The sequence below is a fragment of the Chanodichthys erythropterus genome, chromosome 2 (genome assembly GCF_024489055.1).
Source record: "Chanodichthys erythropterus isolate Z2021 chromosome 2, ASM2448905v1, whole genome shotgun sequence".
Classification (NCBI taxonomy): Eukaryota; Metazoa; Chordata; class Actinopteri; order Cypriniformes; family Xenocyprididae; genus Chanodichthys; species Chanodichthys erythropterus.
The window spans coordinates 29,422,725-29,450,236 of record NC_090222.1 but is presented as its reverse complement, the minus strand read 5'-3'; the positions used below and the strand labels follow the sequence as shown (position 1 = coordinate 29,450,236).

The following is a 27,512-nucleotide window of genomic DNA, read 5'->3' as shown; positions in this document are numbered from 1 at the left end:
AAAGACAGTTTTAATGTGACCTTCTTATAACAAAAAGAAAAGCATTGAAATATTTTTGTTGTTGTTGTTCCAAAAGTGCTTAATGTTGAAGAAATAATCATGTAGGCTACTGTATTATACAAATATTAGTCATGAAATGCACAGATATGTATAAAAATATGTATTATTTATTCAAAGCAAACTATGCTTCTTTATATTGCTGCACTTATATTCACACATTCATAATAATAAAAAAATTTATACATTCACATAACTGTCAGATATCACAATTAAGTACCTTTATGGCAAAACATAAAAGCCAAAGTTGGTATTCAATCACAGTTTCTAAAGATTCTGGGAATGGTTTTAATTCTCCAGTTACCACAGTTACTTTTTTCCACACTGGCTTTCTACACGATTACCATTTTAAGCCACTGGACAGTGATTCAAAACTCATAATTTGTCACAGAACTTCATCAGACAGAGATTTTAAGCTGCCATTCAAAGATTTGCACTAAAATAAAAGTGGCACGAGTCACAATTTTGGTGTACATGGCGTTATCAACAGGCACATAAACAATATATATATAAATGCAATCTCAAAATGTTTTCTTTGACAATGTTTATTGTAGATAAAACTATCTTAGCCTCTAGGCATTGTACTTGGTTGATATTGGCTGTCATGTGTGTACCCTAATAACACCCTTTTGAGGGCCTCACTGTGTAAAAACATTTTTTGTAAATACGAATGCTATTTCCTGTCATACGAATTTGGGTAACTTAAATCCGGACAATCTGAACATGGGAAAAACAAAATGTTGTCAATAAATAAACAGACTCCACGGTAAACAAAAGAAAACCACAAATGAAAACAAGAAAAAATAAAAGATAATTCTGCTGTTTTACTATAGAAGTATAAATATCAGAGCTCTTTAAAATGCATGACAAAATCACCATAATCATTTCAATTATGCAGCAAAACACTTGGTAACACTAATATACATTTACATGTTATTGATTTTGGAACACTTCATAACATGAGAGAATCAACTATTAAAAATGTGAAAAGATTAAAAAAAAATGCTTTGATACATATAAATGCTATAATCAGTCAGTATGTTACCAACCACAAAAAATATTCAAACACCACTTATAAAGGAGTCAGTTCACTCAAAAATCATAATTTACTCACTCTCATGTCACTCCAAACCCATGTCTCAGTTTTTTTTTTTTGTTTTCAATAGAAGTCTATGGTCACCAAAGCCATTTGGTTACTACATATGTTCAAACAGGATTTTTGGGCTAACTATCCCTTTAAGATGGCCAGCTGCTTAAATATCTAGCAGCTATCAACTCACACCTCTTTCTTCACTGTTTACACTCACAGTAGACATGTCGGATTGGTCACTGCTGCGGCTGGATGGCCGTGATTGGTTAATGGCACCCTGTGAGGGAGAGCCATGTGTGATTGGCACGTGGATACTGGGGAGAAAGATTATGTGTGCATCTGGGTAATATGGAGGTCTTTGAATACCAGAGGGATAGTAAAGAGGGTTAGTGATTAGAGTACTTCTCTGGATGTGAGAGACAGTGGGCTTCATTTGGTCGTACCCAGACGGTGACAGATAATGGAAAGGATGGAAAGCCATTCCGTAGCCTGCCCTGTTGTCTACTGCTATGTTATGGTGTGTCCGAGGCAACGTTTGCAAAAGTGTTTTTTCATTGCTGTTCATCGGTGATTGACGTTCTGAAATGCTCTCCACTGACTGACTTCGTGGTAAATTTGGAGTAACCGGAGAATGTGACGTGCTGCGCTGAAAAGTGGGAGTCATCCGGGGAGAATGGTTGGAGCTGCCAGGGGACAGTGAGCCTAAACAGGAGAAAAATGAGTTAAAATTTTAAATGGCCTACTTGAGGTGTTTAGAGATGATTTCATGCTTGTAATTTCACAGAGACTCTTACCATTACTGCTTGGTAGCATTTTCCCATTGCAGCTGCGAGTGCCCCTCCCACGCAGCACATCAGACACCTTAAGACAAAACCACATAAAAAAGATGAGTTACAGAAGATATGGTGACACACATGGATGGATTATGGGGCCAAAGTTTTTTTTGTTGTTTTTTTGAGAAGCCTGAAGTGGACTGGCACAGGAAATAAGGCTTTACTAATATAGCATTTAAAAAAAGATGAACAGAGCTTAAATGTGTGACAAAGTGAAGTAAAGATATGATAAATGTTATTAATCCCATGTACTTTTTAATAATATAAACTGGAATTATAGTAGCCACATTTTCATGTAATTATGATTTAAAATTCAGAGATTTTAAGCTGCAATATGAAATGTTATTTTATTGTTTTGGTTTTTTTTCTTACAAGAAATGGTCTCCATGGGGCTTTGTATAACTATAATTCATCTTTGGTGACACGTCTGACTGGTAAAGGTGTATGTTTAAAGGATTAGTTCACTTCAGAATTAAAATTTCCTGATAATTTACTCACCCCCATGTCATCCAAGATGTTCATGTTATTCTTAATTCAGTCGAAAAGAAATTAAGGTTTTTAAGGAAAATATTCCAGGATTTTTCTCCATATAGTGGGCTTCAGTGGGGTACAATGGGTTGAAGGTCCAAACTGCAGTTTCAATGCAGCTTCAAAGAGCTCTATGTGATCCCAGATGATGAATAAGGGTCTTATCTAGTGAAACAATTGGTCATTTAAAAAAAAAAAAAGTATATACTTTTAACCACAAATGCACTGCGATGCGATGCGCATTATGTAGTCATGTTGGAAAGGTCACGCGTGAAGTATGCAAAGTACCGACTTATAGTGTTTATAAAGCGAACGTGCAAAAACTTAATATGCCCTTTACACAAAAAAAAGGTAAAACAACAATGTGGAACGATTTTGAAGATGAGATGAGTTTTTCGCCCTATCACGGTACTTTACCTTTCCAACATGATAACGTAATGCGTATCACAGAGCTAGTGCAAGATGTGTATTTGTTGTTAAAAAGTATATAAATTTTAATTTTTTTTAGAAAATGACCAATCGTTTCACTAGATAAGACCCTTATTCCTTGGCTGGGATCGTATAGAGCCCTATGAAGCTGTACTGAAACTGTAATTTGGACCTTCAACCTGGTTTAACCCCATTGAAGTCCATTATATGAAGAAAAATCCTGGAATGTTTTCCTCAAAAACCTTAATTTCTTTTCAACTGAAGAAAGAACAACATGAACATCTTGGATGACATGGGGGTGAGTAAATTGCGACTAAGTAAAGGTGAACTAATTCTTTAATATGCAATACAACAGAGCAATGAAAGTTTTGTGAATCGCCACTTGTTGGCAGTGTTGGCATACTATATACAATACTCTTCTGACTTTACTAACTATTTTGATGAAAGACTTAACTAGGCAAGACTAATAAATATACTGTCATGTTTTCAAATGCACTACTGCCATACTTTCAGTTCTTACCTTTTTGTTTTTTGCTACCATGATGGCGGTGTCATTGTGGTTGTTTTTAAGACTACTGTCAGCTCCATTCTTCAGCAAGACCCTTACAATCTCTATCTGACCTCTGCCGCAGGCGCTGTGTAAGGCTGTGTTCCCACTATATGACTGTGCGTTTACATCACACCCACTCTGAAAGACCCAGCACACAGAAAAAGGCATTGTGAATACTAATAACTGCTTCTCATCCACTCTCAGACAAACAATGAGTAATAATGAATAATAGTTTCAGTCTCCCCAGCAAGCAATTTCACATTTAAAAGACGTCTAATAGCCGTCTAAACACAGCCCTGATGTCTGGGCTAAAACAAGGCAAAATTTGGGCTGTCAGTGAAAATTTAATAGACGTCTAACCTTGTAATCACTGTTGACTTTGCTTACATGATGGATTATCATACATCTCGTAAGTTATTTTGGCAAAAACGACATGTAACCAAATTCAAGGTTATTTTGGCTAGAAGTGGGTTATTCATAGCTGGACTCTATCAGGTCTATAGTTAACAGAGATGGTGAAATGATGGCTATTGCTTGCTGGGTCATAGTTTTACATGTTTTCTCTTGTGCACACCAACAGAGAAGTACAATATAAAAAATGAAAGGAACAGAAAAAAAGTGATGAAAATGATAAAATATACAAAATATATATGCACACACACCTCGATCAGCAAGATGACCATGTCATTAGAGTTGTTTTCTACAGCATGAATCAGTGCACTGCGACCGCTCTTATTATCCTGTGGTAAAAGAGGAAAAGAGACACAATAAACAAATAGTGTGTGTGGTAAACCATAGAGATCATAATACACAACTAATTGCTAAGATACTATCACACCTGAAAGCATAAAAGGTTGTGGAATTGATGACAAATTCACTTACCCCAGCGTTGATTTCAGCTCCGCTCTCCAATAAGAGTCTTGTCAATGTTTCATTTCCATTCTGCACAGCCAGGTGGAGGGGCGTCAGACCTTAAATTAAACATAAAAAAAAAAAAAAAAAAATTCATGCTGTAATCTGAATGACCCATTGAAGCGAGTTTGGGCCTGTTTCAACAGGTGAAATACACAAGCAAAACACTAAAACACATCCTCTCTGTGTTTCTAGGGACTTTTTGAATCATGACAGCAACAGGAAGTGTCTCATCTTACATTTCATACACATGAATGAAGCCAATACCAAAGGCAAGGACTGTTTAGGACTACTCTGACAGATGATAATATTCTGAAACTCTGAAAAGAAAAGAAAATACTCTGAAATAAAATAAAATAAAATGCTAAAACTAAAAACTGTTTAGTTTTTGGTATACTTAAAGGTGCAGTATGTAGGATTTCTGTCCGCTAGAGGCCTATTCAAAACAAAGGCGTAGTTTGATGACGGCAAGTTTGCTTCTGCTTTTCCGTAACGCAGCTCTGTTTATCATATTAGATACATATGAGAGTGTTGAAAATGTTATAACGTTACTCTGTGCGTTCGCTCTGCAGCTGCTGTGAGACACTGTCGCACACTGCAGTAAACTAGATCGATTTTAGAATATCATTAAATACTGGATGTCTTGTGTTGATAAATAGCATGCAATTCATTTTAAAACATATCATATGATAGAGAAAATTCTGTATTACTGTTACTAAAAATAAAGCTGCATCTGATTTTGCTATGTTAGCTACTTCACAAAATAGGGTTTTTCTCTGAGGCATGGTAAAGCATGGTTCTCGCAAAAAATCAAGAAAATCAGATTTAATCAATAAGACTAAACGTGTTGAGCTATATAACAATAATTAGTTGTTCCCTTGTCTATTAAAATGTGTAATATATTAAAGCGTCTTTGGTGTTTCCATGGTTTCTACAAAATAGAAGTGGAAACCGAGGGTAATGCGGGTATGACACAATTGACAGGAGACTCCTCACACGTCCCGGAGCCTTGGTTATAATTGCAATTTTCTCACAAATAGTCGGAAACATTTGGGATATTGTAAATCCTGTGAATATGTGTATCCAAGTGAACAAAATATACAACACTGTGCTAGTGGTTTTTGGATATTTTACTGTAAAAATCCTACATATTGCGCCTTTAAATATGACATTTTTTCTTCAGTAGTAGTGGTTACCTGAGTACTGTACTGTTACAAGGGGGAATTATTGCATCAAAATCCACAAATAAAGCTAGATGGTGATATACTTCCTTCCTTCCTGATAAGCAAAAATTTGTTCCAAAACAAAACCACACATTAGTGCAGGAAAATCAATGACAAACAGCTCTTTTTCTGTCTACTGCCCCCCTGTGGAACACAGGATAGCAAAAAAGTTCATCCTTCTGAAGATGTCATGTCATTATGACACAAACTGGAAGAATGTTCATTTCCAGTTATGTATTTGCTCATATTGCTGTACTAAACAGGTCCATATAATTAAGAGAGCTTTAGTGTCAGCACATCCATTCAAGTGATGCTCACTGCATAGTCAAATGGGTGGAGCTTGACCAAGTCCACCTCCACCTCTGTGGATCTAAGGGGTGGAGCTTAACCTAATTATGGAATAACATTTCCCTGAGATCAATTGTGCTACCAAAAAAAATATTTATATATTTCAATAAATGTACCCATCTAGATGTAGGTCCAACACTCACCCTCATAGTTCCTGATCTCCAGGTGGGGTGAAGGGTTTTGGGGGTAGTGTCTGAGGATGACAGAGAGGCAGTCTACATGTTTGTGCTCGCAACACAAGTGCAGCGCTGTCTGTCCATTACGGTCCAATGCTCCAGGGTCAGATCCTGCATCCAGCAAAACGTTCACCAGAATAGGCTGATTGGTGATTACAGCCAAGTGCAATGGTGTCTGAGAGAAAAAGAGTTTACTGATTCAGTTAATCAAATCCACAGTATATTTAAGAACCAGTTATACTTAGAATGCATGATAACTCCTGTTGCATGTCAATATTTAAGCAGTGTATCACAAATATCTTTCACTCTGATGTCTGATAAGGTGTTCAGGTTTATATGAGCTAATAGGTTGAGTCATATCCTGGTTTGGATTCCTGTAACTGTAGCTGCTAACCTGGAACTTGTCTAACAGGTTAAAGGTCAGTTCCACAGATCTGATGAGATAAAAATAACGAGATAAAACTGGGCTAACGCCCCTTTGTAAACAACTATGCTGTGACTTATCTAATGCACAAACTGCTACTAAAGGCGTAAACATTACTTTGGGTGGGGGTGGAAATAAAGGATTTTAAAAAAAGAAAGAAAAAGAAAGAAAGAAAAATGGTAAAAGAACAAGAATTAATACATTTCTGAATAATATTTTGCTTTAAAATGTGCACATATTCACTCATTATCATATGCAAGTATGCTAAAAGCGAATTTGTTAATGTTTCTTGTCACATTCAGTTATGGAATGCATGAATCTCGTAAATGATTGGCTATATTTTATATTCAAAACAGTGAAATTTGACAAAAATGTTGAGTAGTTTGCATCACTGGATATCACTGTCGGTTGTTTAACATTGACTGGAAAATCGCGCTTATCTTCTGTGAATAGTAAAGCTAAGCATAAATGTAAATAGTGATTACAATGTCTATGGTGGTTACAGCCCTATGTACTACAAACTGATTAAAGTAGTAGTAGTAGAAAAATATAAACTTATAAATATTTAAATTTCACATACAAATTAAACACATTCCACTGACATAACTGTAACAAGCCAAAGTTTGCGTGTCCGCTTGGTGTTTATGCATGAGTGAACTCTTACAAATAATCTTGGTCAAACCAATCAGAGTACTTTATTTTTGTTTCCTTCAGGTAAATTCTTAAGAACTAGCATTGTTGAAAGCAGTTAAACAATAAAGTGAAAGAAAGGCTTTCCGACAAGAACTGAGAGTCAAGATGACAACACACAGCACTAGTTTCTTCAATGTAAGTATTTACCTCAGGCAAAGGAAGCAAAAATAAAAGTATTACACGAGTCACTTGACAGTTTTTGAAAATGTAAATGTTCAGTCTTAAATTTAGATATACAACAAAATCATATATATATTTGAAGGTTAGCATTTTTGCTAATATAGGAAGCTAAAACTTCATAGTAAGTCAAATAATCTATCTTGTATGTCTTTTGATGACAGAGAGGAAGATTGAAAGATAAAGTGAGGTTTGTAGTTTTTAATGATACCCACTAAAGATTAGCATCAGTTCAGGATTGCTAACAGGTAAAGTTGGTTCTCGGCTAGCTCACGGGGGGGTGGGGGGTGGGGTTGCTGGTTTGTCACTGGAGGGAGGATGTTCCAGTAAGGCACAGTAGAGAAAAAAAGTACAGCGAGAATGAAGACAGAAATTCCTCTGGTGTCACAATGCCTTTGGCCCTCCCTTCCTATAAAAACAACTCTATTTCCCTGAATCCTGTCTGACTCAACAAGCATCACACACTCGAGTTTTGTGTGTATGTGCTAAAAGACATGTTACCACACACATAAAATTTGATGGGTATTTCTTTGTGCTCAGATCAATCGCAAATCTAACTTAGGAACAGTGATGGATAAAACACACTCACATCCTCTTTAGGCAAGTCCTGAAACAGGAAATTGTATAAGAAAGGACGTCACAATACATTGAGAAGAGAAATTTTAGTGCAGTAGTACCTTTCTTATTTTACAATTCCAATGAACTTGCGATAACTGACCAATAAACCACCAATAAAGCTTTAAAGAGAAACTGTAAATGCTTGGAAGAGCATTAGGGGAGAAAAGGAGGGATGAGAAAGACAGAGAAAAGGAAAGGAGGAGCCGGAAATGATAGAGCAAAGGGAGCGATGAAGGGAAGAGATGGATCAGAGAGGGAAAATCCCTTTCCTCTCCCCTGCAGTGTGTCCTTAGATTCACATTCCTGTGTGTAAACACAGAAAAAAAGAATGAAAAAAGGGGAATGTTGGATGAATAAGGAAAGTGATTGAGGGGGAAGACTCATGACACATGCATGAGCCAAAACACATTCTAGTGAACTGAAACTAAATCCTGCATGATTTAGCATTGATGACTGGGCTGAAACAAAAACACACGGACAAGAAAAGACTGGAAAAATAAACAGTGCACTCCATGCATGCAACAAAAAGATGCTGTTTTTATACTTTCATGTTTAAACCTATTGTAATTCCATAATGTGACGTATGTGAAGCAGGATATTTGATGCAAAATAAAATGTCTTTTTTATTATCCATGGGGAATTGTAAAAAAAAAAAAAAAAAAAAGGGGGGCAGTGGTAGTGGGGGTCTTGCATGCTAAAATAGAGCTAGATCTAAATGCTAAATACCTCAAAACCCAGGTTAAACCAGCCTAAGATGGTTTTCCAGTCTTATGTGGTTTAAGCTGGTCTCCGAGCCTGGCTAAGCTGGTGTTCAGCTGGTTTTAGGATAATCCCCCAGACCAGGCCCCAGACCCCTCTGAAACCGGCCAATGTGCGAGTCTTATGAGGCTGAGAAACCAGCTAAGAAACAGCACACCAATTTAGGCTAGTTTTAGTTTCTTTTTTCCGCAAGTTTGATTTGTCTGTTGGTTACCATTAAAATGTGAGTTTGTTAAAATATTGCTAAATACCTGAAAGATCCAGCTTAAATCAGCCTAAGATTGCTGGTCTTAGCTGGTTTAAGCTGGTCTCCCAGCCTGGCCAAGTTTGAGTTCAACTGGTTTTAGACTGGTTGGCCATCTGGTCCCCCAGCCTGACCATCTGAAAAGTGCCCAAAATCCTTCTAAAAACAGTCCACGGAGCAGTGTGAACAAGCTGAGCAAGGTAGCTATTTGGCTTTTGGTTAACATTCACATTAAGCGACATAAGCAAGTTGACAGGAGCAAATTTTGACATCTTCATTAAAAATCATAAATATAAGGTATTTTTTCTTTGGAGTAACTAATCATTCACAATAAGACCAGGAACATGCATTAAGGAAGTAAAATGGCAGTATTGATCATATGCTTTATGCTTGAAATGAATGCTAATAAAGCTATGCATAGTTAACTTATGGTTCAGTTTTTCTGTGAAGAAATCTACGGGTCTCTTAGTCGTAGTAAAAGCAGACAGGAATGTTTTATAATTCTGAGTTTATAAAGATAAGCATGTTATAAGAGTGCAGAAGAGAGAGAGAGAGAGAGAAAGAGAGAGAGAGAGCGAAAGGGAAAGTCCCTTTTAATACCCTGCAAAACCTCAACACAAGGTATGTTGAGAAACAACCCAGGGTGTGAGGGGGGTCATGTGACTTCTCGGAATGAGGATACTTAAGTTCAGATGCATACAGCAGCCACTTTAACTGTGTTTGCACATACACTCATACTAGTATAAAAACATACATACTCCAGTAAACTGAATTCACTGACAGGCCATGCAAACAACTCATCAGCTGCGGTCTTGCTTGACTGATAATACGCAAAACACATTTGTCATGTGCACACACACACACACACACACTGCTTGCTGCTCCTCATGTGCATTTCAAATGTCAGTGTCAGTGTTGGTCATGACAGACGTGGGAGGACAAGATTTACAATAGTGAGGAGCGAACCAGAGACAAGGCGATACAAGTCATTCCACCATGTACAATTTCAAGTAGTAGTAATAATGATAGCTGTAGTAACACTTTCCTCGGTACCGTTCCAGTCCGCTTTGTGCCTACCTGCCGTTGTAATATCACGTCACTCGTATTCGCTCCCTAATCTTGGATTTGAGAAACACCAAAACAGGAATTTTTTAACAAACGCTACAACAAAACTTACTCAAAACTCCATCAAAGCTTCAAAGACATGCTAATGCGCAGTTCACATTTCTGGGGAAATAAGAATTGAACACAGGATATAACACAAAAGTTAACCTCAACAATCTGACAGAAACAAGTTTCAGCCCGTGGCTAAGACATACGCGCAGCTTCTGGTAACTGCCGGCTGCCTGTGAATGTACAAGCATTCGTGTTTGTGTGTGTGAAAGAGTGCGTCTGTACGTCAAGTGAAACCTAACAATGAATTTGAGGTGATTTTTGAGGTCTGGCTAGACATGCAATGGCGGTAATTGATAATGCAGCTGAGTGACAGTGGTAGAAGTAAAGTTTAACATAAACCAGAAAAGGAGAAGAGCAGGATGTGAAAGCCTGGGAACAGTCTGACAGGTCTGTGCGCTCGCAATGCTGCTGACACATGGGAACAAGATGAAGCAGCACACAGGTTGCGTGTGTTGTGGTGACCATGTGGTGAGCACGCAAGTGGGCAGGCCAGTGACATCTAAAGGTGCTCAAATAACCGCAAACAGTACTGTGGCACTGCCTGAGAACAACAATGCCCTAGGAGTAATTTCCTCTTCTGCTCAAACCTAAGCTAAAGGTATCAAGTAACAGTTAAGAACACATTTTTGGAAATTACAGTTAACCAACATATGCCCCACAGGGACAAGAATTCAGGTTTAACTAGCCAGGTGATTTTTTTGTGTATTAAATCCTCTAATGCACCAATCGCTAACATTAATTCACTTCTTTCCTTCTACACACTGCTGCAAAGACCAGTGTAGGTATTCTTACTGTAACACTTTACAGTAAGCTTTGCTTCGTTAACTTTAGTTAATGCATTATCATGAACTAACAATAGCATATCATATCATTTTAATAATTAATTAATAGTTCAATATATTTTTTAATATATACAACTATTAATAATTTTATTTATATAATTTTTAATGTTCATATATTATATACTATGTTTCATTTATTGTTTAAATTTATAAAATTTATAAAACTTGAAATGTTAAACATTTATTAGTCTACGTAGAAATGAACATTAGTCTAGATTCCCCTCATAAAAGGTACAATATTTCCTCCAGTATTTCTGCTATAATTATGACAAAGCTGCTGGTTTTTATTAACAGAAATTGAGAAGAAAAATAAAAGTTATATGATTTCTTGATTGTATTTATTATTAAGTGTTTTAATTATTGTTTTTAATATCAAATATTTCAATTATTTTCATTATATTAATATTAATTGTATTAATAATAATAATATTATATTAATTTGAATAATTTAAAGGGTTAGTTCACCCAAAAATGAAATTTCTCTCATTAATTACTCACCCTCATGTTGTTACACACCCGCAAGACCTTCGTTCATCTTCGGAACACAATTTAAAGGTGCAGTGTGTAAATTTTAGTGGCATCTAGTGGTTAGGCTGTGAATTGCAATATAGAGAAGCTACGGTGGCCAACACAGGACAAAGATATTGTCGTCTGAGACAGCAGAGAGAAGCCAGTCAAGCAAACGCGCTCTATAGAGCAGTTTGTCTGTTTAGGCCTACTCTAGAAACATGCGAACATGCAAAATGGCGGCTTAACATGTATGGGGACCTGCGGTGTATGTAGATAGAAATGGCTCATTCTAAGGTAATAAAAATGTAACGGTTCATTATGTAAGGTCTTTATACACCACTGAAAACATAGTTATGTAAATTAAATTGCATTTCTGTCAATAGATCCTCCTAAAATTTACACATTGCACTTTTAAGATATTTTGATGAAATCTAAGAGGTTTTTTTATCCTCCATTGAAAGCAAAGAAATTACCACATTCAATGTCCAGAAAATTTGTTAAAATATTCAACATGACTAATGTTATGAAGAGAATATTTTTTGTGCACAAAAATAATGACTTTATTTAACAATTTTTCTTCTTTCACGTCAGTCTGTTACGCAGTTGGCGCAGTGCTGCATTTCCGTGTTTACGCCAGAACGCTGGCTCATTATTGGCCAGCTCCTGCATCAGCGTCAGACGCATGCCTCATGCTGCTCACGTGAACAGGCGTCTGCCAATACTGAGCAGCCGTTCGGACGTAGAACCTGGAAACGCTGCAATGCTGCATTGAAAACAGCGTAGCATAATGACAGGGGAGAGACGAACTTGTTGAATAAAGTCGTTATTTTTGTTTTGTTTTTGCACGCAAAAAGTATTCTCATCGCTCCATAACATTAAGGTTGAACCACTGTAGTCATGTTGGCTATTTTAACAATGTTTTTACTACTTTTCTGTACATTAAATGTGGTCATTTCGTTGCTTTCATTTTTTTTTCGTTCATAAAAATGTGTGTTCCGAAGATGAACTAAGGCAAAGTCCCTTTAAGACAAGTTATTTCACTCGGCGGCCATCTTTGAAACGCCTCTCGGGCATCCTGGGCATCATGCAGATCCAATCTCTTTGAATGGGGAAACATCAGATTCTCCAAAACTGTTCGTCAACCTTACGATTACATTTGATATTTGAAATCACCAATGAAATCTAACAACAACCGACTCATATATTTAGTTTCTAAACGCTCGAATCATGACAAAAAAACTCTATTTTTTTCAGGCTGGATCAAGCTAATGCGCATGCGCAGACCTAAATGCGCGTCTCTTCGAAAGCGGTCGGCGATTGGCTCTTGGCTTTGGAAGGCGGGACTTATTCCGCCATATTGCGCGTTACACTTATTCCCATTCAAAACAATACGAGTGACACGTCTTGTGTTATTCTATAGTCTTTGACGAAGGTCTTATGGGTTCGGAACGACATTTTGGGTGAACTAACCCTTTAAGACATTCTGTGGCTCACTTACAAGTTTGCTGAGGCCCCCTACTGGCTCCCAGCCCACTGGTTTAGAAACTGATCTATTTTAATAAATGCTGCAAGTATAGTTCATTGTTTGTTCATGATGCCCAATGTATTAACTAATGTTAACAAATAAAACCTTATTGTAAAATGCTACCTTTTTTGCTGCGTTTGTATATACCTTACCTGCCGTAGGTTATTGAAAATGTCCAGGTCTTTGTGGGCCCGTCGAAATATTTCAATAAGCCAAGTGACCAGTTGGATGTTCTCCTGGACGACAGCAATGTGAAGAGGTCTGTAAATAATACACACATGCATTATTCACCTAAACACAGAAATAACTCTAAAAGCAGCATGCATACTCCTGTAAATGCATTAACATTAAACCACACAAACAAAACTAGTAACATTAAAATGTACAGTGATGCATTTCTTGACTGTCTTTTGTAATGGCCTGCACAAGTCAGCTAACAAGTTCAAAAGGTTGACTGAATGACACTTCACCTGATGGACTAAAGGTTTGTGAAACAATCATGTGTATGACTCATCTTGTACACAGTGGCTTTAAATGCAACCAGTGTTGGTAAGTACAGGGAAATGCTTATCTCCCTATCGTTTCACAGAAAGCCTCTCTGAGGTGAGAGTGTAGAAGTCAAAGTTTGGGAACAGGAAGAAAACAGAGTGTGCGAAAGAGAGAGGGACTCTTCATGAAATGTTTTAAATGATGTTTTTTTCTTTCTAAATCTGCTTCCAGTAACAGCTACTTTGGTTTGAAGTCACTTCCTGCCCTCAGGGACAATGGCACTGTTCTTTCTGTTTTGAATACTAATTATCATTATATTTACTGTTGCATTAGGGGCTTTCTGTGCTTTTCAGACTCCTCTAGCAGAACTTCCCATGAAACCTTGAAAAAAATTACAAAGAAAAACCTTGCACTGACTTGAAACACAAGCTCAGTGTATTCACAACCTATCTGAAGAGAACAGCATGCGCCATTTGCATAACAATTGATCATTATAAAATGCAAAACAATATTAAAAGAGTGGAATCAATACTATGTGCAGAATGGAACAACATACAGTATATGACGACAGAATATTGCATATTATGAAACAAATATCTGAAGCATTGCAAACGTGCAGAAGTCATTAAGATAAAAGATCATTTTAAAACCCTGGCAAGAATGTTAATAGGCCCTGATGGGAAGTCATACTGCAACAGCAGGAAAAAATGAGAGAGGGATAGAAAAAAGGGAACAGAGAAGAACAGGGGCTCTCATTGTTTATATTGTCTTTTGACTCGTATATTGAGTCATTGTGGGATGAAACAAGCCGGAACACAGACAGTGGGAAAGCAAATGATTTGAATTACGGTGCTGATTCATATTCCTAGTGATATAAATGTAAATATTGTCATATAATGGGCTGTTGCGATTGCCTCATGTGGGTTATTCTACTGTGGCAAGATTTTGGAAATTAAACAGAGAGAAGGAAATCAAATACTACACATATAAGCACAAGTGTATAAGAAACCATGCCACCTAACATCCTGAAGTGTGGCTTTCTGTTTGGATCAACAGTCACCATAAAATCAAAGTCCTTTAGGAAGCATCAAACCAAAAGAGGAAGAGAAGAGTGATTTAGTCAAAATGAATACAAGCTGGCCTGACTCAGGCTATGACCCATGTCAGTGAACTGCCTGTTCCTTGGTTTTGATAAGAAAGCAGAAGAGATTATATTAGTAGCTTAATTCTGTCTTTATTTGCCTCCATTCCTGTAAGTGAGCTCACTGTCAGCGTACTTCAGGAAATCTCATGCTTTTTCAGTTCTGCCATCAGGGCCATGTGTTCAGCCCTTCTGACAAGACCCTGTTTTGTTGATCAAGGAGTCTTTATCAGGTTTGAGAATTGTGTGTTTACACAGAACAAGTAAGACTGGACTGTCTCATGGTGCAAAGGCCACATAAAAGGCATACGGGCAGAAGTATTTTCTCTCATTTCACCAAAACCAAAACTGCAAGTAGAGCTTCACAAAATGAACAAATCTCTGCCTATTGCGTTTGCAGTAAGCGCTGTAATAGTAAAATAATACAAGGGTCTTTAAAGTCATCATGGAACGGAAATTGCAACCGCTTTCTCTATTGGGGCTTATATTTGAGTAAAACAAACTGTACTGTAGGGCAGGACTTGATTTTGTCTGTCAGGAATTGATTGAGTCATTGTCGTTTGCTAATTGCTGCGATCTCATTTAAGAGGTGACTGGTTACTGGAGGGGAACTGCACATATCATCAGAGAAGAGATTAAAGTTAGCATGAAATGAAAGTTGTGATAGACTTTTCTTCCCTATTGTGATGTATATCAGAGTGAAACGGCTTCCTGAACAAGAAAAAATGTTGGGCAGGACTTGATTAAATGGTATGCGTATTTGGCGTGCTGTCTGAGGGGGGGTCTCCGAGCTTGGCCTGAACCCAGAGTGAGGAGTCAGGGTTGTGGAGGGATGCTGAAAACTGTAGGTGAGTCGACTGTGTATATAAACTATATTGCTAAAAGTTTCGGGACGCCTGCCTTTACGTGCTCATGAACTTTAATGACATCCCATTCTTAATCCGTAGGGTTTAATATGGAGTTGACCCACCCTTTGCAGCTATAACAGCTTCGACTTTTCTGGGAAGGCTTTCCACAAGATTTAGGAGGTGTGTTTATGGGAATTTTTGACCATTCTTCTAGAAGCGCATTTGTGCGGTCAGGCAGTGATGTTGGCGAGAAGGCCTGGCTCGCAGTCTCCGCTCTAATTCATCCCAAAGGTGTTCTATCGGGTTGAGGTCAGGACTCTGTGCAGGCCAGTCAAGTTTGTCCACACCAAACTCGCTCATCCATGTCTTTACGGACATTGCTTTGTGCACTGGTGCGTGTCATGTTGGAACAGGAAGGGGCCATCCTCAAACTGTTCCCACAAAGTTGGGAGCATGAAATTGTCCAAAATGTCTTGGTATGCTGAAACATTAAGAGTTCCTTTCACTGGAACTAAGGGGCCAAGCCCAACCCCTGAAAAACAACCCAACACCATAATCCCCCTCCACCAAACTTTACACTTGGCACAATGCAGACAGGCAAGTACCGTTCTCCTGGTAAATGCCAAAACACAGACTCATCCATCGGATTGCCAGACAGAGAGGCATGATTCATCACTCGTCTCCACATTTAGTGATGTAAGGCTTGTATGCAGCTGCTCGGCCATGGAAACCCATTCCATGAAGCTCTCTATGCACTGTTCTTGAGCTAATCTGAAGGCCATCTAAGTTTAGAGGTCTGTAGCTATTGACTCTGCAGAAAGTTGCCGACTTCTGCGCACTGTGCGCCTCAGCATGCGCTGACCCCGCTCTGTGATTTTATGTGGCCTACCACTTCATGGATGAGTTGCTGTTGTTCCCAATTGCTTCCACTTTGTTATGATACTACTAACAGTTGACCATGGAATATTTAGTAGTGAGGAAATGTCACGAATGGACTTAATGCACAGGTGGCAACCTATCACGGTACCACGCTTGAATTCACTGAGCTCCTGAGAGTGACCCATTCTTTCACAAATGTTTGGAGAAGCAGTCTGCATGCCTAAGTGCTTGATTTTATACACCTGTGGCCATGGAAGTCATTGGAACACCTGAATTCAATGATTTGGAGGGGTGTCCCAATACTTTCGGCAATATAGTGTATATATATATATATATATATATATATATATATATATATATAATGTATATATACGATTTCTTGCAGTAGCAAGTCGATATATATATATATATATATATATATATATATATATATATATATATATATATATATATATATATATATATATGATTTTGATTAAAGATTATAAGGGCACACGAATTTGAAAAAAATAATGTCCTTGCACAAAAACGTCTGAAACGAAGGAAAACGTCTGAATACCACTGATAGTGCATACAGCAAAAAACAAACAAACAAACAACAACAAAAACAGGTAGTATTTTCATTTAATCTGTCTGCAAAGAGATACTTTATATTTTATATCACTTTGTGGCTGACAAAGAAAAGCCAACCTTTGTGTTTTGGAGAAACAGACCCATTATAAACACATCAAATGAAAATGTGTCATTTAATGTACATTCTAGTGTAAACTAATTGGCTATTTATCTTATATTCTTGTTACATATCTGTCTACGTGATGATCACTGGCTTTGTTGTCACTTATACTGCAGGTCAGAATTTAGTTTCTCTCTCTCTTTCTTTTCGACAGATGAAACTCTCTGGGTTCCTGGAAGTGACTGAGAGTTAGTTAGACCGCAGCCCCAGATAAGGCCCAGGCTGAGACTGACGTAGGAACCTGAACATCATCAGAAGGAGATGAAGGGCTTATGGCGGGGCAGTGGCGCATGTGTGGCATCCTGTACAGCCCAGAAACACAAACCTCTAACATCCCCTGTAGCACACAGGGTTGCTGCTGCTGTAACAAACAAACTTAGAGGCTGAGACAAGACATAAACAACCTGAGCCAAACACATGCAACCACTTACAGGTATATATAGACTATAAAAGTCCTAAAAACAAGGTGAGTGAAAGTAACTGTGTTTCACTGCATAGCCATGAGAGCTGAAAACAGCCTTCATAATACATATAACCTAAAAGTCTACATGAATACAACTAGTAAACACTTATCCAAAGTGACTTTTATTGCATTGAATACATTCCCTAAGAATCAAATCCAAGACTTTGGTGTTACTAAGACCATACACTACTGTTTGAGAAACAGAAATATGTGTCATTCCAAGTCTATGTCACTTTTTTTTTGCCCATATAATGAAAGTCAATGGGGTCCAAAAAATATATGTTGGACCCCACTGACCTTCATTGTATGGACATTTTTCAAAATATCTTAATTTGTGCTCCACAGAATAAAAAAAGTCATACAGGTTTGAAACTACATGAGGGTGAATAAATGATGATAGCATTTCCATTTTTGGTGAACTAACCTTAAAAAGCATGCATTACCTGTCATGCAACCTTATGGTGCTTCATACAAATGTGCAGACTACAAAAGAGAAGAAAGGAGGACAAAGTGGGTATAAAGTGCAGAAATGTCACAGGGATGTAAGCTTACAGTACAGAGTGAAAGGGGGGAGAGTGAGTGATAAGCAACAGAGAAAAAGCGGTAAAGGAGGAAGTGAAGAGCGGATGTTTGGGTTTTTGAGCCCATTCATTTTAAACACACAAAGCAGTGAAAAAAGATGAAAGAGAGAGAGAGAGAACGACACCTGAAAAAACCGCAGTCACACAACAGACTCGCACTCACATCAGGCTTTCCCGAAAATGAGGGTCTGTGAAGTGCTGAGAAGAAAACAAGGTGAGAGCACGAGACGCCCTTTGACGCAAGAGCCAGAACAGAGTACAGACAAGGGGGAGGGCAGTGTGAGAAAAATTAACATAGAGAATGTTGTTTTTCTGTTTGTATAAATGCAGTTGATTTAATAGCCTGATTGACAGATGTACATGCAAACAATACACAGAAACCAGGAAATGGGGATCTACTGGAAACCAAAACTTTGCTAAAAAAAAAAAAAAAAAAAGAGTAAGCAGCGTATCAGTTTAGAATGAAATGTGGTAAAAATGTGGTCAAAAATCTCACCAATAAGAAAGCCAAAGAAAACAACATTTTATTAGGGTAACAGTTCACCCTAACAGGTTACCTCATCATTTGCATGTTATTTTAAATTTACACATGAATTTTTTCTGTGGAATTCTTCTTCTGTGGAACATAATAGAAGAAATTCTGTAGAATTGTACTGGTGGTTCTTTTCCATGCAATTACAATGACAAGCAAAAGCATCATAAATGTGGTCAACATGACTTGTGTGCTGCAGTACATATTATCATGTATTCCCTGGGAATCAAACCAATGACACTGGTGTTGCTAGCACCATGCTGTACCATTTGAACGACAAGAACACTGTATCTTCTTTATGAAAGAAACAAACTTTTAAATTTAAGTTGTTATTTACTGATATTCTTCTTCCAGGTAGCATTACATTACAGATTTGCACAAAACTTTTGTGATATTTTCTAAATGTTAATAAACTATTGTAAAATGATTAGTAGGTTTAAGTATATCACAGCCACTGCAATAACTATTATTTTCAATCAAAGGAGACATAGGCGTGTTATCCAAGCATTAATGGCAAGGAAAGTCCCTTATACTTGGGAGCGGCCATGTATGAGGTGTTTCTGGGTGCTTCTCCCTCATTTCTGCTTCGAGTTCTTGATAAACTGTGACATTTCTTGTTGTTTAGAATCTAGTATTCCTGTAATTCTTTTGTCTTTTATGAGTTAAATAAAGAACTCTGTCTCTCCAAACATACTGTGCCATCTTTAAAGAATGATTGAATTTTATGTACGCCATGGTGACCTGTAAATCCATTGCAGTTTTGCAAAATATTCCTTTTCGAATTGCCTGAAAAACCACAACATGAGAGCATTTTTTGTGCTATATGGGAGTTTTTGCAAAATTGATGTGTTTCCATTGCATGTATTTTCAATTCGCAATTTCAGTTTGCGCAATTTGAAGGGTAATGGAAACAGTGTTATTTGAGACTTGTACAAAGTTCTGTCATGAAACTCTAGATGGCACAGGCTAATAGGTCCTAATAGCTTCTAACTCAACCGGCCTGCAATCACATCATTCTTTATAGGGCACAGCTGATTGGCTCCTGCTGTATCAGTAGCCAATGAGCTTGTGTGCTCAACTTTCAAATACTTGGTTAGCATTTGCCTTAGCAGTGCAGCACACCTTCAGAAACCCTCCACCTTCCCCAGCTCCACCTGTATAGATCTGCTACGAGTAATTCATCTACTGTACATTACATTGTATAGCAGCAGCGAGTCATGTATATACTGGCAGTAGCAAGTCACATACTTGCCAGCAGCAGCAGCAGAACAGATCTATTCCACCAAGACCAAATATATCAACACTGTCATTCTCATTACCATGCCAAACACTCCGAGAACACTTGTTATGACAGATAAATCATTCAGCCTAGGGCTGCACAATTAATCAAATTTCTAATCATGATTACAGATACCATGATTTCATAATCATTCAAAGGTGTGATTACATCAGAAAATATCCACTTACATTATTCTGCAAGCTTCTTCGACTACTTCGGAATGTAAAAAGGCCTAACCCAGCACAAAAGGAACTACCAGTGACGTAAGTGTACACCAACACCCGCCATTTGTAAAAAGCCGTGTACACAGCTTAGCATGTTGACATTTGCTCCATATACTATTACTTTAATACACCACAAGGAGCTAGGGCAGATTATCAGTGAATAAGGACTTTTAGTTTATTAAATGTTGGTCTGTTTCTCATAATATGGCTTCAGAATAAATCATATGAACAACTTTTACGATACTTTAGTGTCCACTTTAAAGCTTGAGGTAACTGTTAATTGTAACTACATGGAAAAGATCATAATTTACTCAGTCGAAATATCTTCATTTGTCTTCTGAAGATGAACATGTCTAAAGGTGTCGTCACACAAGTCTAAAGGTGTCGTCACATTTCACTTTGTTCAGTGGATTTTCCTGGGCAAAATCCAGTCATTTCAATAGAAATATATGCAATCAGGAATTTAGTGTGAGGGGGAAAGATTTCCCCAAGCGGATTTTGCAATGGGTTCAAGGGATTCACCGTATTGACCAACAGAAAGCTGCTTAAAGTGACTTCTGTGTGTACTGTACTTCATACATCAATACACTATTGACAATAGACAGTGGACATTTTTGCTTGAAAAAATTTGATAAAATTTCACTAATTCACCTTTATGGGTGTGGAACGACATGAGGGTGAGTAAATGATGACAAAAACAGGTTTTTTTTGGGGGCGGGCGGGGGTGGGGGGGATATACTGTCCCTTTAAATGACTAAATTGGATAGGTTTTATGAAGCTATGCAGGATGAGTCAAATAAATATCGTGTTAGTAAAAATAAGCAGTGCTCCATATATCATCACATTTCTCAAAACGGGAATCAGCTTAACTTGCTTACTAAGCATTAGATGCTCAAAGCAATGTTTTTAACTGCTGCTGACTAAACATTGATATCAATATTGCGTGACACCAGGTGTCATTTTTGGAGAAGTTTCACTCACATGAGAAATGATATTTTCATACTGAGTGAAGGTTCAGATATTACAGTAACACGTACATGTATTTGTGTTCATGCCAAAGCCTGAGGGAGCCAGAATGTTCATCTCTGGCATCCCCGTGACCAGCCACACTCATAAAACCAAGCCCTGAAAGAGCAGCACGAGAAATAGCGAAAACCAGTTTCTCTCAGTACTCTTACTCATACCCACAAGCCATACCCTCCTCCAGAATCAGTCTCCCTTTTTCTCTCTCTCTTTCAAAAAGAACAGAGAATCTCTTTCTTTGGTGTTGATCATCAGATAAGATGATTTTGGTGGGCTCAATGATCTTGTTGAACAGGAAGTGTAACAATGGTGAAGAAATGTACTGGGTAACAGGGGTCACAATGACTCCCTAAAAAAATGATGTCTTTTGTGATTCAACATAAACAGAAGGCACGTCTACATACTTTTAACCACACTGGATCTATGACTTAAGAATATTTCTTTTTGTTCTGGATGACTAAGCAAAAGTCAGACCGACATATCTAGGATAATCTGGAATTTCCAAATAGCAAACAGAAAGTACGTCAACCCTAATGGTACTCATAATTTACCTATAGATGCTAATAATAAACCCATACACAGTTTGAATCCGACTATTTAAAGGTGCTACAGAGGATGTTTTGTTTTATACATTTTTGCAATATTACATGAAACTGTCTTTACTAACTGATAAAAGACTATTTATTAGGTGCACTGAAAGGAATAATATTAATATACATCATCTGTGCACGAGGTAGGGCCTTAAAAACATCAGCCAATCGTTTACGCGATCATCGCGTAAACGATTGGCCCTCTGGCTTGTCAATCACTGCCGTGACGTTCCTTGTGAGAGACGTGCGCGCTCCAGTAACTTTCCACACTCCACAGGCGCCGCATGCAATGTTTTTGTCAGGAGACAGGAGTAACAACTGCAGCTTATGAGTTACCTGCGGTGAGTCCAACATAATGAATCCACTAACACGACACAGTGAATGCTGGTGGTAAACACTCGTGTTCCAATACTCGTGCGCGAGTTTTGGGAGGCGTTCCCTCGAAATGAGCTGTGAAGGAGGGGGGTTGTTCTTACGCATGCGCTCATTTCAAAAACTCACTAACAGTCTTTGGTTTCTCAGTCGACGAAAAGATCCTCTGTAGCACCTTTAAATATATGGTACATATTATAAAATATGACAAATATTGAATATCCTCTGTTGAAATTCATGATGGCCCTGACAATTTTGAGGAATGTTGTATAAGCTTAATCGATTCTTAGACTACAACATAGGGCAAAGGGCGAAAGACTCACGTGTCACCATCTTCATCCTGACGAGTTGCCGCAGCAATATCTGCCAGTATCCGATCTGTGCTCTCCAAAGTATAAGAAGGCGAAAGACTGGATTTCTGATGACTGGTGTACTGCCGAGGACATGGGAAATATGGATAGCCTTGTATAACTTCAGAGGAGAAGAAATATGAATATTAGCCAAAACAACCATGCATCTCAAACCAACATTAATGAAAAAGAGTTCATTGACGAGTGACCAAAAATGTTAATGGCCATAATGAAAAATGGACCTTTGTAGGACTGCACAACAATTAATCGCGATTAATCGTTTGCAAAATAAAAGTCTGTGTTTACGTAATATATGTGTGTGTTCTGTGTATAATAATTATGTATATATAAATACATGCACATGTATATATTTAAGAAAAAATGATATTTATATATAAAATATTTATATTTATATGAAATATATATATATTTATACTTGCATATATTTCTTAAATGTATACATGTATGTGCATGTATTCGTATATACATAATTATTGTACACAGAACACACACATATATTACGTAAACACAGACTTTTATTTTGCAAACGATTAATCGCGATTAATCGTTGTGCTGCCCTATGTATAGAAAGCATTTTCTTTCATTGCTACTTCCTTATATCTTACCAACTAAGGAGAAGTAAAAATAGATATATGTTTGTAAATAAGTTGCAAATATGCTTTGGCTCAATTTAAGAAAGTCGCAGTGTGGATACATTTGGTTTTGTTTATCTTTAAGACAAAATAAGATTGTTCTGCATAGCACACAATCAAGACCAAGAAATCAGTGCCAGTAACAGGAATGTATTCATGCTAATGTGTGACGTTTTTAGATTATTATTTGTATGTTAGATTATCTGTATAAAGGAGGAATGGTGGGATGTAACACTGTCAGTTAAATAAGAAGTGAGCTAAAGGGGTTATCATATGGCCACCGCCCACCACCATCTAGCTTTCCGAGCTAAGTTATGTTATATAACATCACACATAAGATATATAACAACACACAAGAAAAAAAAGAAAAGAAATAACATTACTAATAATAACATGGGGAGGGTGTAGGACAGGTCATTTCATTGACATAAATTCACGCACATAATTTACAATGTCTTTGTTTTCAAACGGTGTTCCTTTGTAATTGCTTGTTTAATTTGCTAAGTAATATGCCTATGTGGATATTATGTAAATGTATGTATTATAATACTCCTCGGTTTCACCTACTACCCCACTGACACGTTTTGAAAGCTGCTGAACCAAACATCCTGCTGATTAGCTCAATGGTTTCGCGTTGACTGTGGTTCACTGACTGGACTGACCATGACTGCGCAATCATATTGCGAACGCACACTTCCACGAGAACGGACACACATAGTCTACTTTCAAAATGACACACCAATTATAAATTGCGAAAAGTTTTCGCTTGAAATATTAAATGAGTAATGGATAAAAATAAACATATTGTAAACTTACGATATGATGCTTGTTGCACGAAATGAGAGTCATTAAACCTCTGGTTTTCATGAAATGGATTGGATATCCGTGCTGCACCTGTTTGTATTTGCAATTTTGCAGACGGGCTCTGTGGAATATTTCTTGGACCACTGGTATCATGATCCACATCCGGAGGGAAAGGACGTTTCCTTAACGGAAGCTTGGAAACTGAGGAATCTGCCGGCTTCCCAGCAGCGTCGGTCTGAGTGATGCACTTCACGCTAGGGGTTACAGGTCGGGTTTGTTTGGGCCCCTCACGCGTCCTGTTTCCCCTGACATCGTCCGTTTGAGTCGTCTGCGATTCTGCTCCATCACAACTGTCCCGTGGTTCAGAAGGAAGAATTCCGTGTCCATTGCTGCACTTGTGCTCCGGTTTCACCTGTCTTTCTGGAGTATGTCTGGGGCGACCTTGGTCTCCCGTCTGCGCGCTGCTCCCACGCTCTCTGGTTTTGTTGGTAAGATCCAGTGGCACAGATCGCATAGTGTGATTACTGCCGCTCATGGTCATTGTCCTCAGGTAGGCGATATTTAGGTCCTAGACGAATCCTTTTATTAACATTATGCCAATATGACTAACTTGTCTTGGTCCCAAGATGACTATCACCTCTTGCTGCATACTTACATATTCTTTTCTCAAATATAGCAGCTCACTGAAGCACTTAAATTCATAGTCTAATGCACAAAGTTTTCTATTAAATGATTAGTTTAAAAAAAAAACTGAATTAACATCCTAAATAATTTCACATGCAATTATAATAATGCCATTTTAGGGCAATGACAATATGTCATGTGCATTATTATTATTATTAGGCTATTACTGATCACGCGCTGCAGTCATGATGATAACTTCTGCGCTGTGCTGCTCGCTGTCTCTATGATCTGAACTGAATTCACAGAGTCTCCCTCTCTCATTCACTCAAATTAGGAAGTAGGTGGGTTAGTGAACTGGGGGTTTTCCCTTCAGCTATAACTGAATCGTTCGCAAGCCACGGCCACCCATTTGAGAAACGATTAAAACGTTCTGCTGAAGGTCTGTGCAGTTGAGATCAAAACAAGTATTTATTAGTAGGATATTTTGTAGCCTACTTAGCATTATTATAACTTGTATGCGTCGTATAAGGTAAAAGGTTTCATGGAATCGGTTTCGGTTTAGTTACTAGATGACGGTGTTTGGCGTGTTTTCTTGTCTGGCTATTGAATCTTTTGAAGTTTGTGTTTTCAGTTTTCGGTGCAGCTGAATGTGTCGCGAACTGTTGAATAACAGGTGTACAGTTTTGCTTTCCTTTTAGCCGTATTCTGTTTTTTTGTTCACCCTGGTGCCTGGTAGGAAGCGGGCTGGATCTCAGGCGGGGATCTCCCTCACAGCTGTTGTCGGGAAACCTGCCAGACTCGACCTCCTGTCTTCCTGTTGCTTATTTGACCACATTCACATTGGGTCAACCGATTATTAGTGGCTGATTGAACTGATAAGATCCTTTTCTTACATTATTACAGATTAAATGTATGACTCATATCGATGATAACAACAAATGACTGGCTTTTACATGCTATCTCAGCATCTTATCTGGAAAGCACCCCCATTTTGATCAGATCCCTTAAAAATGCCGAGCCTAGCTAGTAGTTTTGGGTTGCTAGAACCAAACCAAGTTTTTGGTTTCAAAATAGAACCTTAAAAAAAAAACAGTCCTAGAATGATAGGAACTGGTTCTTTAAGAGAGAGAGAGAGAGAGAGAGAATTGTATGCTAACTTTAACAACCCAGGAAGCAATTTTGAGTTTAAAAGACGTCTAATAGCTGTCCAAACACAGCCCTGACATCTAAGTTACAACAAGGCAAAATTTGGGCTATCAGTGAAATTTTTATAGATATCAGTCCAAGAATAGACTAGTCATCAATTTAGGCTACGCATAGAACATGTCAAAGAAATGTAAACACCATGTAGCTAATCACTGTTGACTTTGTTTACTTGATGGAATATCACACATCTAACAAGTTATTTTGGCAAAAATGAAATGTAACCAAATGAAAAGTTATTTTGGCTAAAAGTGGGTTACTCATAGCCGGACTACATCAGGTATAGTTAACTGAGATGGTGAAATGGTGGCTATCGCTTAGCTTCTGTGTTAGCTGGGAGTTTGATATCATTAGCATCAGCCTTCTGATCTAGCTCAATGTAGAATCAAGAAACCTTACAAAAAAAGACACGGGTATCAGATTATGCTACAAATAAAAAATCTTATGTCCCCTCTCTTTCCACCTACAGTACACCCCATAGCTTTAGTTCCTCCTCACGCCAGGGGTTTGGAGTTACCTGGGCCAGTTTGGGACTTTCCTTCATTGTCGGGTTGAGTGGGTATGGAACGGCAAACGGAAAAAATATATATGGGTGTTTAAAGTCCCCAAAACACCAAGAGGAGTCCTTTGTGGGTCTGAACTTGTCAGTTGGTGACAATACCCTCAAAATGCTGAGTCACAGCCAGTTTAGTCCCCACGGGTCAACTGAAGATCTACAAAAAGATAGGATCTGCAAATTAATTTGAACACACAGTTCAGTTTAACAGTTGTTAGGTTTTTATTTAAATCACAGAAGGACTTTAGGGCTACAATGTGCTTTAGAGAGAAAAAAAGACAAGCAATATACTGATGTATTTAAAATCTACTTTTGGCCAATTGTATGTATTGTATATGTTTAATTCTTTTAAGCTGATATTATACGCTTGCATTATCTTATGTGCTCTTCTGTGTTGTAAGGACAGGGTGTTCATCCTGTTCTTGGTTGTGTTTTCTTAGAATTGGCTACATGGAACACATTTGCAGGAAAAGTGATGTGCTATAGACAGAACGGGCCCCAAAGGGAGAGTGTGCATGTGCTAGAAATGACTATAGTGTTTGTAGGTTCGTAAGGCTAAAGTAAGTAATTGGCCTTAAATAATCAGATATCATAGACAGTGCTAGACATTTTTTTCTCCTTTTATACTTTTTTTTAAAATTATTTATTTAAATTATTTTATTTATTTTTATTTTTTTAAGAGGGGGTCACTAACATAATATGGGCTGACAGGGACTTTTTCCAGCACATGCTCCATTTATATGTGCCATTCATAGCCTACATTACAACCATATTAGTAGTGAGAAGGAAAAAAACTATTTGGTATTTGCATTCAAGTAGCCTACATATACATGATTATGCAATCAATCAAGCCTAAAGTAAATCAATTTGTTCATGCAAGCCAAAATCGTCAAAGCTACCCATTAGTTCATTCAGATCACTAAAATCATCTTGCACATTTTTCAAAAGCTGTTGAACGCTTGTCATTTGAAATGTTATAAGGCAGCGCCCTCTGCTGGTGTGTCTTTAGAACACAAATAAACTGCTACACCAACTCAGTATCGTTTTACACAGG

General features: G+C 37.8%; 1 protein-coding gene across 1 annotated transcript; it reads right to left on the bottom strand.

The window, feature by feature from the left end:
- Positions 1–26: 26 nt before the first annotated feature.
- On the bottom strand, positions 27–27,512 carry bcl3 (BCL3 transcription coactivator). The gene is made up of 9 exons (XM_067408618.1): positions 24,088–27,512; positions 22,592–22,739; positions 13,267–13,375; positions 6,114–6,321; positions 4,370–4,458; positions 4,150–4,227; positions 3,458–3,625; positions 1,942–2,008; positions 27–1,849 (listed from the first exon to the last, which is right to left on the bottom strand). The coding sequence occupies exons 1-9, from the start codon at positions 24,614–24,616 to the stop codon at positions 1,329–1,331; spliced, it is 1,917 nt and encodes a 638-aa protein (XP_067264719.1). The 5' UTR covers positions 24,617–27,512; the 3' UTR covers positions 27–1,328.